General features: G+C 47.3%; 1 protein-coding gene across 1 annotated transcript in view; it reads right to left on the minus strand.

Moving 5' to 3' along the window:
• The window catches only part of LOC116972420 (neural-cadherin-like), a 145,781-nt gene that overhangs the window by 34,043 nt on the left and 94,461 nt on the right, over positions 1-17,277 (minus strand). Inside the window, exons 14-19 of the mRNA XM_033020081.1 lie at positions 14,205-14,391; positions 13,035-13,178; positions 11,331-11,614; positions 6,111-7,728; positions 2,330-2,423; positions 1,455-1,639 (exon numbers count right to left, since the gene is read on the minus strand). Coding sequence (XP_032875972.1) covers positions 1,455-1,639; positions 2,330-2,423; positions 6,111-7,728; positions 11,331-11,614; positions 13,035-13,178; positions 14,205-14,391 — 2,512 coding nt within the window. The remainder of the gene's footprint in view (positions 1-1,454; positions 1,640-2,329; positions 2,424-6,110; positions 7,729-11,330; positions 11,615-13,034; positions 13,179-14,204; positions 14,392-17,277) is intronic.

A 17,277-nucleotide genomic window follows, 5' to 3' on the forward strand; every position in this document is an offset into this window, starting at 1 on the left:
AAGTTTCAGCTGGGTCCTAGTGCTGTGCCAATCTATCCCTTCAGATAGTCAATGAATGGAGCCCAAATTTTATGGAAAAGATCTTGTTTGTCCACTAAGACAAGTCTAATTCTTTCTAAGTATAGGGTCTCCGACATTTCCGTAATCCACATTTTAATTGTGGGGGTTGTAGGGCCTTTCCAAAATTTTAATATTAATTTTTTCCCGGTTATTATACTGTAGTTGAGGAAATTTCTTTGGTTTGTTGTGAGTGTTAAGCTTTGTTCTGATATTCCAAGTATTATTAATTTTGTGTCTGGGTCCGGTTTTGGATTAATAACTTCTGAAGTTATTTCAAAAATATCAGTCCAGAAATGTTTAAGTTTTATACAGTTTGCAAACGTATGTGTTAAATTAGCCTCTAGATGTAGACATTTATCACAAATAGGAGAGATTTGTGGGAAGATTCTATTTAGTTTTATTTTAGAGTAGTGTAGTCTATGTAAGACCTTGAATTGTATTAAAGTATGTCTGGCATTTAATGAACATTGATGTATTTGTTGTAAACTTTCGTCCCACATATCTTTCGTGATAGGGTGACCTATTTCATTTTCCCATTTGTATCTATATGGTTCGGTCAGTGGTACCTCGTTGTTTAGTAGGGTGTTATAAATATAAGCTATTAGTTTTTCAGTATTAGGATGCTTGTTCAGACATTCATCAAGAATTTCTGATTCCCTATTCCTGTAGACTTGTGTATTAGATTTAACATAATCTCTAATTTGTAGATATCTGAAGAAATTATTTGAGTGCAGTCCATAATTCTGTTGTAACTCTTGAAATGAAAGAAAAGTACCTTTCCCATAAAGATGTCCTATATTTTTGATTCCATAATTTTTCCATTGTGTGAAACCTTTGTCCATAAAGTATGATTTGAATAAAGGATTATTTACAATGGGAAGGCAGAGTGGTATATTATTCAATTTTAGATCTTTTTTTATTTGTTTCCAAATTCGTATTCCACTATGTATTATGGGGTTTTCTTTATAGGTTTTTTTGTGCAGTTTTGTGGGGGCAAATATGATCGGTCCAATTTCAAAAGGTAGACAGTCTTCCTTTTCCATCATTAGCCAATCTGGTTGTTGATCCATTTCTTCCAGCCAGAAATTCATGTTTTTAATATGGACTGACTCCGCTATTTTTAAGAGCCTTATCTAGCTCTCTCTTGAAAGCATCCAGAGAACCTGCCTCCACCGCCCTCTGAGGCAGAGAATTCCACACACTCACCACTCTCTGGGTGAAAAAGTGTTTCCTCGTCTCCGTTCTAAATGGCTTACTCCTTATTCTTAAACTGTGGCCCCTGGTTCTCCAAAGTCTAAAGCCTGCAGTATTTTCACGTTGTTAAGAAACGCGCAGAAAATTATTTTTCACATTCCATAAAAATCTTTGTGATAAGTAAATGGTTAAATGCTCACCATTCAGTCTGAGGGAACCCGCATTGTATACGGCATCTTCCTCCAGATCTGTGACAACCACCTTCACCGATGAAATGACATCGGGCCAAGTGCCGTCTGCAACTTTGACCTCAAAGCCATAAACTCCAGCGGGCGTGCCTTCAATAATACTGAGGCAACCAGAATCTTCATTGAGGGCAAAATATCTGAAACAAACGTGCATAATCGAGTATTTTAATAAAAAAAAGAATTGAGCACCAAGCATTCTGCTTCATAGCCCTTGTTGTTGTGATGGAACCCAATCCACAGAGCCACTGGTTAGGGTCCTTGGAGACACGTCAAACATTAGAAATACAGAGTGGAAACAGGCCGGTCGGGCCCACAGAGTCCGCGCCGACCAGCGATAATCCTGTCCGCAAACACAATTCTACTCACTAGGGACAATTTACGATTTTTACCAAGCCAATTAACCTGTACGTCTTTTAAGTGTGGGAGGAAACCGGAGGTCCCGGAGAAAACCCACGCAGGTCACGGGGAGAGCGTACAAACTCCGTACAGGCAGCACCCGTAGTCGGGATCGAACCAGGGTCTCTACCGCTGCGCCACCGTGCCGCCCAGGTACTGGTTTAAAAATTAAATTGGAAAAGGCTTCAAAGCAGCCTGGAGCACAGCGACCTCATTCAGGATGTTGCACAGCAGTCTAAAGATAAGGTGAGCTAAGTTATATTTGAAAGATCAAAAGAGAGCATAAATGTATCAGTGACACATTCCCATATCTTCATGGTGTGAAATCACACTGCAAACTATCAAACGTAACACATTCCTGTGTTAATGTATCTTGCAACGCATTTTCATTCTAGCAGCATGTCCCCTTACGCTCTCTAAGACTGCCTTACCTTGGAAGCGATCCGATAAACATGTACTTTTTATCACCCCAGTCATCCAGATCCGGAGCTCGCACCCTGCCTAACTCGGTGGTAGCAAGTCGACCTAAAATGGAAGCAATACAGCACAGCGTGAGGGAAGGAACTGCAGATGCTGGTTTCAACCGCAGGCACAAAATGCTGGAGTAACTCAGCGGGACAGGCAGCATCTCTGGAGTGAAGGAATGGGTGACCTTTCGGGTCGAGATCCTTCTTCAGACTGAGAGTCAGGGGAGAGGAAGACTCAGAGCTTTCTGCTAAGTGGAGAAATACTCAGATTTCAGAATGCTTGGAAGAATGCACAGTGATTTGATTTTAAATATATGGTCTAGAAGCCATTCGGACAACACTAAGGCATGCATGTCTTCATTGGAGACATTAGATGAGATTGTTAATTATTTAAAACTCCCAAAGGCATTCTGAGGAATCCTAGATTAGAATTGACATTAACTCTTTAGAATGAATTAATAAATGTAACTCCAGACTTAATTGCATGAATAGAGTATAGTTTGAAGCTGGACTAACATACGTCCATTATTTAACTTAATTATTGATTGAAAACCAATGGGAACCCAAGTGTAAATTTAACAAAATGGCCAACAAGCTGGGTTCGATCCTGACTCTGGGTGCTGCCTGTACGGAGTTTGCATGTTCTCCCTGTGACCTTGTGGGATTTCTCCGGGTGCTCTGGTTTCCTCCCACACTCCAAAGACGTGCAGGTTTAGAGGCTAATTGGCTGGGTAAATTGTCATGGATTCGGTGGGCCGATGGTTGTGTTTCCACTCTGCATCTCCAAACTAAACCGAACATAATTAGTTTAGAGATACAGCGTGGAAACAGGCCCTTCGGCCCACCGAGTCCGCGCCGACTAACGATCCCTGTGCACTAGCACTATCCTACACACTGGGGAAAATTTACAGTTTTTACCGAAGCTGATTAACCGACAAACCTGTACGTCTTTGGAGTGTTGGAGGAAACCAGAGATCCCGGAGAAAACCCACACAGGTCACGGGTAGAACGTACAAACTCCGTACGGACAGCACCCGCAGCTGGGATTGATTTCGCCCTCTGGCGCTGTAAGGCAGCAATTCTACCGCTGCGCCACCTTGCCGTCCAACGCCAATTTTCCGGCAACTGACGGTCCGACACCCACTGCTCCCAAGATGGTGCCCAACCCAGGCGACTATTTGCGCGCCAGCCGCAGAAGCAGATCTACACTCACATATTACAATCGCTCCACACTCTAATGGGCCTGTCCCACTTACGCAACTTTTTCGGCGACTTGCCGGCACCCGTCATATGTCGTTGCAGGTCACAGAAAATCTTCAACATGTTGAAAATCCAGCGGCGACCAGAACAAGGTACGACTCTTTGGGCGACTACTCGCGACCATGCAGGCTTCACCTGTATGGTGGTGAGTCATCTCCTCAGTCGCACAAAGAGTCGTAGCGTCTTTCTGGTCACCGCTGAATTTTCAACATGTTCTGAACAAGGTCTGAAGAAGGGTTTCGGCCAGAAACGTTGCCTATTTCCTTCGCCCCATAGATGCTGCTGCACCCGCTGAGTTTCTCCAGCAATTTTGTCTACCTTCGATTTTCCAGCATCTGCAGTTCCTTCTTGAACATTTTATTCCCTTATGAGGTATCTGTACACTGCGAATGGCTGAATTGTAATCATGTATTGTCTTTCCACTGGCTGGATAGCACGCAACAAAAGCTTTTCACTGTACCTCGGTACACCTGACAATAGACTAAATTATACTAAACTATACTAAAAGAATTGAGAGAGATTTGTTTGCGGCGCATGGTCTTTTGGGACACGTGCCTCAGTCCTGAGTTCATTGTTTACATCTTTGTTAATTTTTAATGCTTTATTTACATTTCTAACAGTCCTTAGCGACTTGGGAGAGGTATAATTCATGTGATAGGAGCAGAATTAGGCCATTCGGCCCATCAAGTCTACTCCGCCATTCAATCATGGCTGATCCATCTCTCCCTCCTAACCCCATTCTCCTGCCTTCTCCCCGTAACCCCTGACACCCGTACTAATCAAGTCTATCAGTCTCTGCCTTAAAAATATCCATTGACTTGACCTCCATGTCCTTCTGTGGCAATGAATTCCACAGATTCACCACCCTCTGAGTTAAGAAATTCCTCCTCATCTCCTTCCTAAAGGAATGTCCTTTAATTCTGAGGTTATGACCTCTGGTCCTGGACTCTCCCACCAGTGGAAACATCCTCTCCTCATCCGCTATCCAGGCCTTTCACTATTCTGCAGGTCCCTGCTTCCCCATCCTTCTAAATTCCAGCGAGTACAGGCCCAGTGCCGTCAAACGCTCATCATAGGTTAACCCAATCATTCCTGGGATCGTTCTTGCAAACCTCCTCTGGACCTATGTCCAGAGCCAGCACAACCTTCCTCAGATAATGGGCCCAAAACTGTTCCCAATACTCCAAGTGTGGCCTGACCAGCGCCTTCCAGAGCCTCGGCATTATATCCCAATTTATGTTTCTACTTGACTAAGTCACGTCAAACGCAAGTGCAGCAGGCAGAGCTCTGGAAGAGGTAGAGTGTAGATCAACCATATTAATCCCTGTATATATAAACTTCACCACATATATTATGCATGATACACATTCCACCATGTAATCCAGTCCGGGGTTTGAGTAAGGAATGCATATACTGATAACAGCCTGCTCGTCTCTTTGCTCGGCAGTCTGTACGGTGATGCAACGAGTGCAACGGTATGTATTATTCTCTCTGCATAGGTTTTAATAAATGTCCTGTGGTTCACCTAATACTTTGTAATGGTTTGAGCACAAAACATGGTGTCAGAAGTGGGATTGATGCTCATTCGTATTTTATCTTTGATTTTCTTGGCTGCTGCAACCATGGTCGAGACCCAGGCAGATGGATCATTGACACTGGGGCAATCAAACCCAGAGTTTCCATCCTGTTAAGTTCGTTCTGAACGCAGTCTCGCACAGCAAAACACAATTACACAATACAGAGTGTTTAAGAAGGAATTGCAGAGGCTGGAAAATCGAAGGTAGACAAAAACGCTGGAGAAACTCAGTGGGTGAGGCAGCATCTATGGAGCGAAGGAAATAGGCGACGTTTCGGGTCAAAACCCTTCTTCAGACTGATGTTAGGGTGGGGGTGGGGGGGGAGGAAGAAAGGAAGAAGTGGAGCCGGTGGGCTGAGGGAGAGCTGAGAAGGGGAAGAGAAAGTAAGGACTACCTGAAATTAGAGAAGTCAATGTTCATACCACTGGGGTGCAAACTGCCCAAGTGAAATATGAGGTGCTGCTCCTCCAATTTACAGTGGTCCTCACTCCGGCCATGGAGGAGGCCCAGGACAGAAAGGTCGGATACGGAATGGGAGGGGGAGTTGAAGTGCTGGGCCACCGGAAGATCAGGATGGTTATTGCGGACCGAGCGGAGGTGTTGGGCAAAGCGATCGCCAAGCCTGCGCTTGGTCTCACCGATGTAGAGCAGCTGACATCAAGAGCAGCGGATGCTTACTTTCTCCTCCCCTTCCCAGCTCTCCCTCAGCCATCTGGCCCCCACTTCTTCCTTTCATCCTCCCGACCCCTCCACCCCCCGACCCTCACACCTGTCTGAAGAAGGGTTTCGACCCGAAACGTTGCCTATTTCCTTCGCTCCATAGATGCTGCCTCACCCGCTGAGTTTCTCCAGCATTTTTGTCAACCTACAACAAACAGGGCGCAGATTATCAGTGGAGAACACCGTACCATTGTAACTGTAGACCAGAAATTCCATGCAGCCAGCTGAGTGGGGATGATCATTGACGTCTCCAATGGTGATGGTTAAGGTGCTTGTGGAACTCATCTGCGGGGAACCGCTGTCGCTGATCTTCACCGGCAGGTAGAAGACCTTTTGATCTTCCCTGTCGAACAGACGGAGCGCCGTCAGGCCCGCGGTGCCGTTGCCGTGATCCGTCAAGGCAAAGCCGCTGGAGTTGCCGCGGTGGGTCAACAGCGTGAAGGAGAAGGGGGCGCCGTTCGCCGGGCTGTCCTTGTCTCTGGCGTACATCAGGGCCGAGGTCTCGTTCAGCCGCACGGCCTGGGGTGGGGGCGCGTTCTCCCAAACGATCGGCGCGTACGGCGCCTCAAACTCTGGCCCGTTGTCGTTGACGTCTTGCACCGTCAAACGGATGGTGGCGCTCCCGGTGAGAGCGGGGCTTCCCCCGTCGACGGCCAGCACCACCAGTTGGTACTGCGCCGTCGACTCCCGGTCCAGGCCACCGGCCACCGTAACCCAACCGTCCCCGTCCACGGCAAACTGCCCCAGCGCGTCCGAACCGTTGGCGAAGCTGTATGAGAACTGGCCATTCTGGGCAGAGTCCTCGTCCGATGCCGTAACCTGAACAACTCTAGTGCCAATGAAGACATCTTCCAGCAGCGGATCAGCTTGGTAAAACTGCGGGCGGAAGACCGGCGGGTGGTCATTGTAATCCTCAACGTCAACGATGCAAGTGGCCGTGCTGAAGAAGTCCAGATCTTCCACTCTGACAGTTAGGTTGAACCTCCTCTCGTTAGATTTCTCGTAGTTGAGCCTTTTCCTCAGTTTGATGACGCCTCGCTTGCCGAGTTGGTCGGTTTCGATGAGAAATTTGTGATCGTCGTCGCCACCCACGATGCTGAAGGTCACCAGGGCATTGTCCCCCTCGTCCTGGTCGGTCGCCGAGAGAACAAGGACGTCGGTGTTCATCCGGGTGTTTTCCGAGATCTTTGCCGCGAAGACGTCTCGGGTAAAAACCGGGGCGTGATCGTTCACGTCGGTGACCAAAATGGTGGCCGTCCCCGTTCCCGCCAACCCGCCTCCATCTTGAGCTTCCACCACCACCAGGTACGTATCTTCTTTCTCTCTGTCCAGAGAGCCCAACACGGTGTAGACCGTGCCGGTCAATGCGTTGATGGAAAACAAGTTGAGATTGATTCTGTTGCGAACGTTCTGGATTATTCTGTACGTCAGGACGGCGTTCCGCCCGGCCTTGGGGTCATCCCGATCCGTCGCCGCCATCTCCATGACGGAAGTGCCCGCCGGGGAATTTTCCGGAACGTGTCCCACAAAGCAGCCTTCCACCGCACACAGGAAGGAGGGCCTGTTGTCGTTCACATCACGCACCTCGACGATGGCGTCGGAGAAACCCGTGAGGCCGTCGCCGCTTTCGTCGGTGGCGAGGACCAAGAAGCGCCATACGGATCGCTCTTCACGGTCCAGACTCTTCCTCGTGTAGATCTTGCCCGTGAGCTCGTCGATGGCAAACTCGCTGTTCGCCCCTTGTCCGTGCAGAGAGTATCGCAATGCGCTCTGATCCGCCTCTTGGTCCGGGTCCGTCGCTGAAACCTGAACAAGGTGGGGCGAGAAAAAAAAGCTGTGAGAATCCACTTTGAAGAAGACTATCCATTCCATTTTGATAAAAAAGCTTTTTACTTTGAAAAAGTTACCGCTATATTACTATATCCTATTTCCTACTTTTTCACACAAAGGGTGGTGAAGGCAGAAAAATGGGATTAGGAGGCAGAGATCAGCCATGATTGAATGGCGGAGTAGACTCGATGGGCCGAATGGCCTAATTCTACTCCTATAACTTGTGAACTTGTGAGTGTATGGAAAAATCTGCCAGAGGAGGTAGTTGGGGCTGGGACTATCCCAATGTTTAAGAAACAGTTAGACATGTACATGGATAAGACAGGTTTGGAAGGATATGGGCCAAACGCAAGCAGGTGGGACTAGTGCAGGGGTGGGGAACCTTTTCATGTTGGAATGCCGCATTAAGTTAGCTGTAATCTAATAAGGCCGCATCCGAGAAACTTCAATTAGATATACTTCACGACATTTATCTTGAAAGTTGTTGAAGAAATCTATTCCTCGTGTTCTACCCGTAAGAGTGCCCAAAGTGAGTAACTCTTTGTGGCAATAAAATAGCCTTCATGACTTACTAATGTTTTAATTGTGGCCGTCAGTCGGGGAGGATTATTTCGTTGAATCTTCTTTTACTCTTTGGTATTTTAAATACGTTCATTTTAAGATTAAACTAAAAATTATAAAAGTCGAACAAAAACATATTAATAAAAATAAAAGGATTTGTTCTACAAAATTTGGATTCATTCAAAAGGCCGCACTTAATGGCCTAGAAGGCCGCATGCTGCCTTAAGGCCGCAGGTTCCCCACCCCTGGAATAGTGTAGCTGGGACATGTTGGCTGGTGTGGGCAAGTTGGGCCGAAGGGCTTGATTCCACACTGCATCACTCTATGACTATGCTATTCCTCAGTATATGTGACAATAATCTAAACTAGTTCTATCCGACACGCTAGGAATAATTTACAATTTTTACCGACGCCAATTAAACTACAAATCAATCTCTGTTTTCAAAACATCCAGTGACATGGCCTCCGCTACCGCCTGTGACAATGAATTCCACAGAGTCACCGCTGTCTGGCTAAAGAAATTCCACCTCATCTCCTTTCTTTCTTTGACGTTTCCTTGATCTCTGCTTGGTTTAAAAACAAATGATCTTTCCCAATCATTGACTGGGATCAGAATAGACTAACATCATCCTGAATACAAGTAAACCAGGTAAAGGACCTGTCCCACTTGGCAAATTTTTTCGGCGACTGCCGGCGTCATATCAGTGTCGCCAAACGATTTTGAACATTTCAAAATCCAGCGGCGACAAAAAAAATGTTGCGACATTTGAAAAAAACACCGCGCGTCTATACGTCATCACGCCGCGCCACGCCGCAAATTTTTCGACCAAGTGGGACAGGCCCTTTACTCTAACACATCTCATGTTTCCACCAGTGGGAGAGTCTAGGACCAGAAGTCACAGCCTCAGAATTAAAGGCCGTTCGGTTAGGAAGGAGATTAGGAGGAATTTTTTAGGTCAGAGTTGTGGTGTATCTGTGGAATTCACTGCAACAGACAGCTGTGGAGGCCAGGCCAATGGATATTTTTAAGACAGAGGTAGATAGATTGTTGATTAGTAAAGGTGGGATACTGTGAACATCAGAGATCGCTGGCCGGCGCGGACTCAGTGGGCCAAAGGGCCTGTTTCCGCGTTGTATCTCTAAACTAAACTAAACAAAAGAAAGAGTGCACAGAAGATTCACGAGGATGTTGCCAGGACTCGAGGGGCCTGAGCTATAGGGAGTGGTTGAGCAGGCTAGGACTATATTCCTTGGGGTGCAGCAGGATGAGGGGTGATGTTATAGAGGTGAGTAAAATCATGAGAGGAATAGATCGGGTAGACGCACAGAGTCTCTTGCCCAGGGTAGGGGAATCGAGGACCAGAGGACACAGGTTCAAGGTGAAGGGGAAAAGATTTAATAAGAACCTGAGTGTGGTGGGTGTATGGAACGAACTGCTGGAGGAGGTAGTTGGTGCTATCGCAATGTTTCAGAAACAATTGAAGGGTATATGGATAGGACAGGTTTAGAGGGATATGGGCCAAACAGAGATAGATGGGACTGTTTGCACACTGTAAGACTCAAGACTAAGTGAAGAGTCTTGTGTCCTTTTGTATAAACCAGCATGTGCAGTTTCATGTTTCTGCTTTGTGAAATACTCAGATTTCAGAATGCATGGAAGAACGCACAGTAATTTGATTTTAAATATATGGTTTAGAAGCCACTCGGACAACACTAAGGCATGCATGTCTTCATTGGAGACATTAGATGAGATTGTTAATTATTTAAAACTCCCATATGCATTCTGAGGAATCCAAGATTAGAATTGACATTAACGCTTCAAAACGAATTAATAAATTTAAAATCAGACCTAATTGCATGAATAGAGTATAGTTTGAAACTGTACTAACATACATCCATTATTCAACTTAATTATTGAATGAAAACCAATGGGAACCCAAGTGTAAATTCAGCAAAATGGCCAACAAGCTGGGTTCGATCCTGACCCTGGGTGCTGCCTGTACGGAGTTTGCATGTTCTCCCTGTGACCTTGTGGGTTTTCTCCGGGTGCTCTGGTTTGCTCCCAAACTCCAAAGACGTGCTGGTTTGTATGCTGATTGGCTTGGAAAATTGTCACGGTCTCGGTGGGCCGATGGGCGTGTTTCCACGCTGTATGTCTAAACTGAACTACATCATTAGTTGAGAGATACAGCGCGGAAACAGGCCCTTCGGCCCACCGAGTCCACACCGACCAGCCATCCCTGGACACAAATTCCATCTTGCACAGGTGTATAAAATCATGAGAGGAATAGATCGGGTAGATGCACAGAGTCTCTTGCCCACAGTAGGTGAATTGAGGATCAGTGGACATAGTTTTTAGGAGAAGGGGAAAAAATGGAACAGGAATCTGAGAGGTCGAGCTGCCAGAGGAGGTAGTTGAGGCAGGTACTATCGCGACAGTTGGACAGGTACATGGATAGGACAGGTTTGGAAGGATAAGGGCTAAAGGCAGGCAGGTGGGATTAGTATAGATGGGACAGGTTTAGTATCAGCTGAGAAAGTTATTGGCTGCAACCTTCCCTCCATTGATGAACTGTACACTGCAAGGGCCAGGAAGCGAGCGGGTAAGATCATCTCTGACCCCTCTCGCCCTGGCCACAAACTCTTTGAATCACTTCCTTCTGGAAGGCAACTCCGGACTGTCAAAGCTGCCACAGCCAGACATAAAAACAGCTTTTTTCCACGAGTAGTAGCTCTGCTCAATAACCAAAAATCTGAAGCCTCCTTTTGCTCTGGTATTTTATTTAATTCACATGTTTAATCAATAACGTTTTATTATTAATGTTTAATGTTTTATGTGTCATTCCTAACTGTCACTGTATGTCATGTTGTCACTTGCGGGCGGACCACCAAGGCAAATTCCTTGTATGTGACTACTTGGCCAATAAACGTATTCATTCATTCATTCACATGTTGGTCGGCGTGGGCAAGGGCCTTTTTCCACACCGAATCACTATATGACTCTATAGGTCACACACCTGCAGTACGAACACTGGCAAGTCCTGTAGCTCTTCTAGGATGCTGCTGTGATACTCATTCTGAGTGAAGACCGGTGCCTCATCATTCTGGTTGATGACGTTGACCGTCACCAGAGTCTGGTTTTCCCATTTTCCATCGGATGCCACAAGCCGCAGTTCATAACGTTGGTCTTCTTCATAGTTTAGCCGCTGAGCTATAAAGATTGTCCCCACCTCTGGCTCCACATCGAACATCCCTTTCACATTCCCCGATGCAATCTGATACCTCAGTTTGGCATTTGCACCTGTAATGAGAGAGAGATGGAATTACATCCTTCGCATGCATCTTTACATTTTCATTTCAGATTATTTTCATTACGGTTTTCCTTGTCATATGCCCGGTTTCCAAGTATGGGGAGAAGGCAGGAGAATGGGGTTGAGAGGCAGCATCTTTGGAGTTCAAATGTAACTACAGCTGCTCCCAGACTTAGGTAAGGGTTACATGTCAGATGTTACATCAGTCGGGGGACCACGGGAGAGCTCTGACATGGAGACCATGGAGGAGCTCCGTGCTGAGACCATGGGGGGAGCTCCGACATGGAGACCATAGGGTGCCCCTTGCTGAGACCATGGGGGGAACTCCGACGTGGAGAACATGGGGGAGCTCCGACGTGTAGACCATGGGGGAGCTCCGTGCTGAGACCATGGAGGAGCTCCGTGCTGAGACCATGGTGGGGAGCTCCGACATGGACCATGGAGGAGCTCCGACGTGAGACCACGGGGGGAGCTCCGACGTGAGACCACGGGGGGAGCTCCGACGTGAGACCAAGGGGGGGGGGGGGGGGAGCATCCATGAGAACAGCTGACTGACTTGCAGAAATGGCCCCCGTATGTGATGACAGTAGTGTACTGCTACCGAGGCGAGTGACTCGGAAATAAAGCAGCGGGCTTAAAGAATCATTTACGTTGCCGTTGGTTTATGTAAATCACCTATTACGTAAGTCGGGGAGAGCCTGTACTGGGTTTGTGCAAAGGAATCATTAGAACATCAGTTTAAGAAGTAACTGCAGATGCTGCAAAATCGAAGGTAGACAAAAATGCTGGAGAAACTCAGCGGGTGAGGCAGCATCTATGGAGCGAAGGAAATAGGCGACGTTTCACGTCGAGACCAACATCAGCCATTCAATCAGGAAGCTATCTATCTCTGCCTTAAAAATATCCACTGACTTGGCCTCCACAGCCTTCTGTAGCAAAGAATTCCACTCTCTGACTAAAGAAATTCCTCTTCATCTCCTTCCTAATGGGCCTGTCCCAATTAGGCGATTTTTTGGGCGACTACAGGCGAATGTCGCAAAATGTTCAACATGTTGAAAAATCTTCGGTGACAGTGGCGACAATTTTTGCTGTCGTAGGTTGTCGCCAGGTGTCGTAGGTGAATTCCATTAAAACTAGTCCCTGGCAGAGTCGCCTAAAGAGTCGCCTAAGTGGAACAGGCCCTTGAAGGTACGTCCTTTAATTCTGAGGCTGTGACCTCTAGTCCTAGACTCTCCCACTAGTGGAAACATCCTCTCCACATCCACTCTATCCAAAAGCCTTTCACTATTCGGTACTGTTTCAATGAGAATCTCCCCCTCATCCTTCTGAACCCCAGCGAGTGCAGGCCCAGTGCCGACAACCGCTCATCGTATGTTGGGAGGAATAGGAGGAAGATAGATAGAGACACACCTTCATCTCCATCATTAGCAGACACCGTGATAACCACAAAGCCAATGTCTTTGTCCTCGTCCACACTTATAGTGTAGGTCTGCTGTGGGAAGGCTGGTGCATTGTCGTTCACATCACTGACAAAGATCCGCACATAGGCCATGTCTGTGAACAGAGAGAAGTTTAGTTTAGTTTAGAGATACAGCGTGGAAACAGACCCTTCAGCCCACCGAGCCCATGCCGACCTGCGATCCCCATACACTAATACTATGCTTCATACACTAGGGACAATTTACAATTATACCAAACCAATTTTTTTGTAAACGTTTCCTTTCCCCGTGAAGCTTTTGAACAATGTTTTTTTCTATGTATAGTTCCCTTAAACATAATGTACCTTTAGCCTTTAGCCTTTAGAGATACAGTGCGGAGACAGGCCCGTTAGCCCACCGAGTCCGCGCCGATCCCGTACACTAACACTGTCCTACACACACTAGGGACAATTTACAATTTATACCAAACCAATTAGCCTCCAAACCTGCACGTCTTCGGAGTGTGGGAGGAAACAGGAGCACCCGGGGAAAACCAATGTGGTCACGGGGAGAACATACAAACTCCATACAGACAGCACCCGTAGTCAGGATCGAACCCGGGTCCCTGGCGCTGTAAGGCAGCAACTCTACCGCTGCGCCACCGTGCCACCCCAAAGACTATTGGAGAATGCAGGCATCGTTTCCGCTACCTCTTCTTCATGAAATCTAAGAGCAGGATTTGGCCACTCAGACCATCAAGTCTACTCCGCCATTCAATCTTTCCCTGTCAATCCCATTCTCCTGCCTTCGCCCCATAACCTCTGACACCCGTATTAATCAAGAATCTATCTATCTCTGCCCTTTAAATATCCATTGACTTGGCCCTCACTGCTTTCTGTGGCAATGAATTCCACAGATTCTCCACCCACTGACTAAAGAAATTCCTCCTCATCTTCCTAAAGGAACGTCCTTGAATTCTGAGGCTATGGCCTCTGGTCCTAGACTTATTCCACTAATGGAAACATCCACTCTATCCACGCCTTTCACTATTCGGTGACTTTCAATGAGATATCCCCTCATCCTTTTAAACTCTAGCGAGTAGAGGCCCAGTGGCGTCAAACGCTCATCCTATGTTAGGAGTTGCTGGCTTTGAGGTGAGTACCTGTATTGGGCTGTCCTTGCTTGCCCGGCCTTGCAGACTCAGAGTTGTCCTGAGACTGGACCTCTATTAGGTAGGACCCTTTCACCTCCCTGTCAAAGGACATCTGTGTGAAGATCACCCCCGTTTCAAAGTCGATGCTGAAGTAGTGGTAATCGCCACTGATGTCCTTCACGATCGCGTAATTCACCTGGGAGCGGAGGGAATGTAAAGCAAGTGAGACAACACTGACACAGATCTGTCCAATTGTTTAGACCTTAGAGATACAGGGCAGAAACAAGCCCTTCGGCCCATCGAGTTATTAGATCCTAAGAGATAAGAGCAGAATTAGGCCACTCGGCCCATCAAATCTACTCCGCCATTCAATCATGGCTGATCTATATCTCTCTCTCCTAACTCCATTCTCCACATAACCTCTGACACCCGTACTAATCAAGAATCTACCTATCTCTGCATTAGAAATATCCACTGACTTTGCCTCCACAGCCTTCTGAGTCTGAGCCGACCACGATCACCCGTACACTTATTCTATCATAGAGTCATGGAGTCATACAATGTGGAAACAGGCCCTTCAGCCCATCTTGCCCACAGAATTTAAGAACTTAACAGAATGGTGTCTCTAGGTGTGTTTACTCCCGTAACTGACCCCTCGGACTGGGTCTCCACAATGGTCGTCACTACTAAGAAGAACAGAGACGAGATACGGATTTGTATCAACCCCAAGGACTTAAACACAGCCATTAAACGACCCCGCTATCCCATGCGCACTGTGGATGAGATTGCTGCGCAGTTGGCTAAAGCAACTGCTTTCACGGTGCTAGATGCCAAGAGTTCATTCTGGCAGATTTCGCTCGAACATAACTCCTCCAAGTTGACAAATTTCAGCACTCCATTCGGGCATTATAAATGTCTTCGTATGCCCTTTGGAATAAGTTCTGCTAGTGAAGTATTTCAACAAGCTGTGGAGCAATTGTTTGCAGGCTACCCATGCTCCATCATAGTGAACGATATCCTCATTGCTGGAAAAACGGTCGAAGAACACAATGCCAATCTGACGAAGGTCTTGGATCGTGCCAAGGCCATCCATCTCAAGCTAAATCCTCAAAAATGCAAATTCAGAGTGAATGAGGTAAAATACATAGGCCATATATTTACCAAGGATGGCCTAAAAACTGGTCCAGCGAAAACTAGTGCTACCAATGAGCTTCCAGCGCCCACAGACTTGCTCAGTCTGCAGAGATTCCTTGGCATGGCTAACTATTTGAGCAAATTCATTCCAGATTTCAGCGAAATATCAGCCCCATTGCGCCAACGTACACACAATGGCTCTGCTTGGACTTGGCACGAGCAACAACAGAAAGCGTTCGACACACTTAAACAGGAGATGTCTAGTGCTCCTACTCTGGTTTACTTTGATCCTAAACTACCGATTACACTGACTTGTAACGCCTCACAACACGGGCTGGGCGCAGCATGCCTTCAGAATGATGGCAACGGCAATAAGCCTGTTGCCTATGCCTCAGCCCACCGTGACTGACACAGAACAACGATATGCCCAACTTGAGAAAGAGCTGTTAGCGGTTGTTTTCGCCTGCGAGAAATTCAACGGTTTCATGTTTGGTCGCACGGTCACGATTGAAACTGACCACCAGCCTCTGATCAGCATTTTCAACAAACCTATCCGCAGCTCTCCAGCGCGCCTTCAGCGGATGTTACGGCAACTTCAAAAATATGACATAGTTCTGATCCACAAACGTGGTAAGGATATGCATCTGGCTGACACTCTTTCACATGCACCCCGGAAGACCTGTGAGGGTCTGCCCTCGCCGGATGATGACGTTATTATAATGACTGTGTCTTTTATTCCCTCGTCTTGTATGGAGGACTTGGTTGACCACACTGCTGCTGACCGACCCTACGGTCGCTAACCTCCGTCATTAAGCGCGGCTGGTCAGACAAGCACTACAACGTTCCGCTGCCAGTCCGGCCTTTCTTTGCCGCCCGTGATGAGCTAGTGCTGCAGGATGGCATTATTTTAAAAGGACACAAGGCTGTGGTTCCTGCTTCGCTGCACGACCAGTATTTTAACGCTGTCCATGCAGGGCACCCAGGTGCTGAAGCTACTGTTTTACGGGGCAAGAAGCATGTTTACTGGCCTGGCATGCCCGAATACATCACTGAGAATGTGGCATCCTGCACAGTGTGCAACAGTTTGGCACCTCACTAACAAAAGCAACCACTACCTGTACCTGCGCTCCCGTGATCTACAGTCGCAGCTGACTTATTTGTTTGGCATGGCACGCAGTACCTGTTGCTCGTTGACACCGTCGGGAGCTCGCAGGTCACAGGTTGGTGCCTGTTTTCCGGAGCTCCCGCGGCAACAGCTGCGTCCGCTGGACTGGAGGGCGGCAGCTTCGACCACCCCCGGGCCGCGGAGCTTGAACCGGCCCGTTCGCGGAGCTCGGTTGAGCCGCGGGACTGACTTACCATCGCCCGGTGGGGTAACAACAATCACCTCAGCGCAGAGGGAGAATGAGGAGGGAAGAGACAGTAACTTTAAGACCTTTGCCTCCATCACAGTGAGGAGGTGCCTGGTGAACTCACTGTGGTGGATGTTAGTTTGTGTTTATTGTGTGTTTTGTTGTTTATTATTATATGTGTGGCTGCAGGCAACGACATTTCGTTCAGACCGAAAGGTCTGAATGACAAATAAAGGATCTAATCTAATCTAAATCATATTCAGGATGGTTTGACATTGATTTTCTCAGCAGCCCCACTTCCAGCGGAGTGATCTCGAAGTTATCTCGCCATTTTTCAGTCCACGGATCTCCGGGCAGACTGCTAACTGACAACGGCAGTCAATTCACCAGCCAACACATCAATGAGTTCGCTAGACACTGGAATTTTCACCACATCACCAGCAGCCCTGTATATCCCCAGTCTAATGGGCTGGCTGAACGAGCTGTCCAAAGCGCTAAATAGCTCATGGAACGATCTTACAGAGCTGAATCCGATGTATTCCTGGATCTGCTCAAATTACGCAACATCTCCCCATCTTGGGTTCACCCGCTCAACG

This window comes from Amblyraja radiata, chromosome 4 (genome assembly GCF_010909765.2).
Source record: "Amblyraja radiata isolate CabotCenter1 chromosome 4, sAmbRad1.1.pri, whole genome shotgun sequence".
NCBI classification, from domain to species: domain Eukaryota; kingdom Metazoa; phylum Chordata; class Chondrichthyes; order Rajiformes; family Rajidae; genus Amblyraja; species Amblyraja radiata.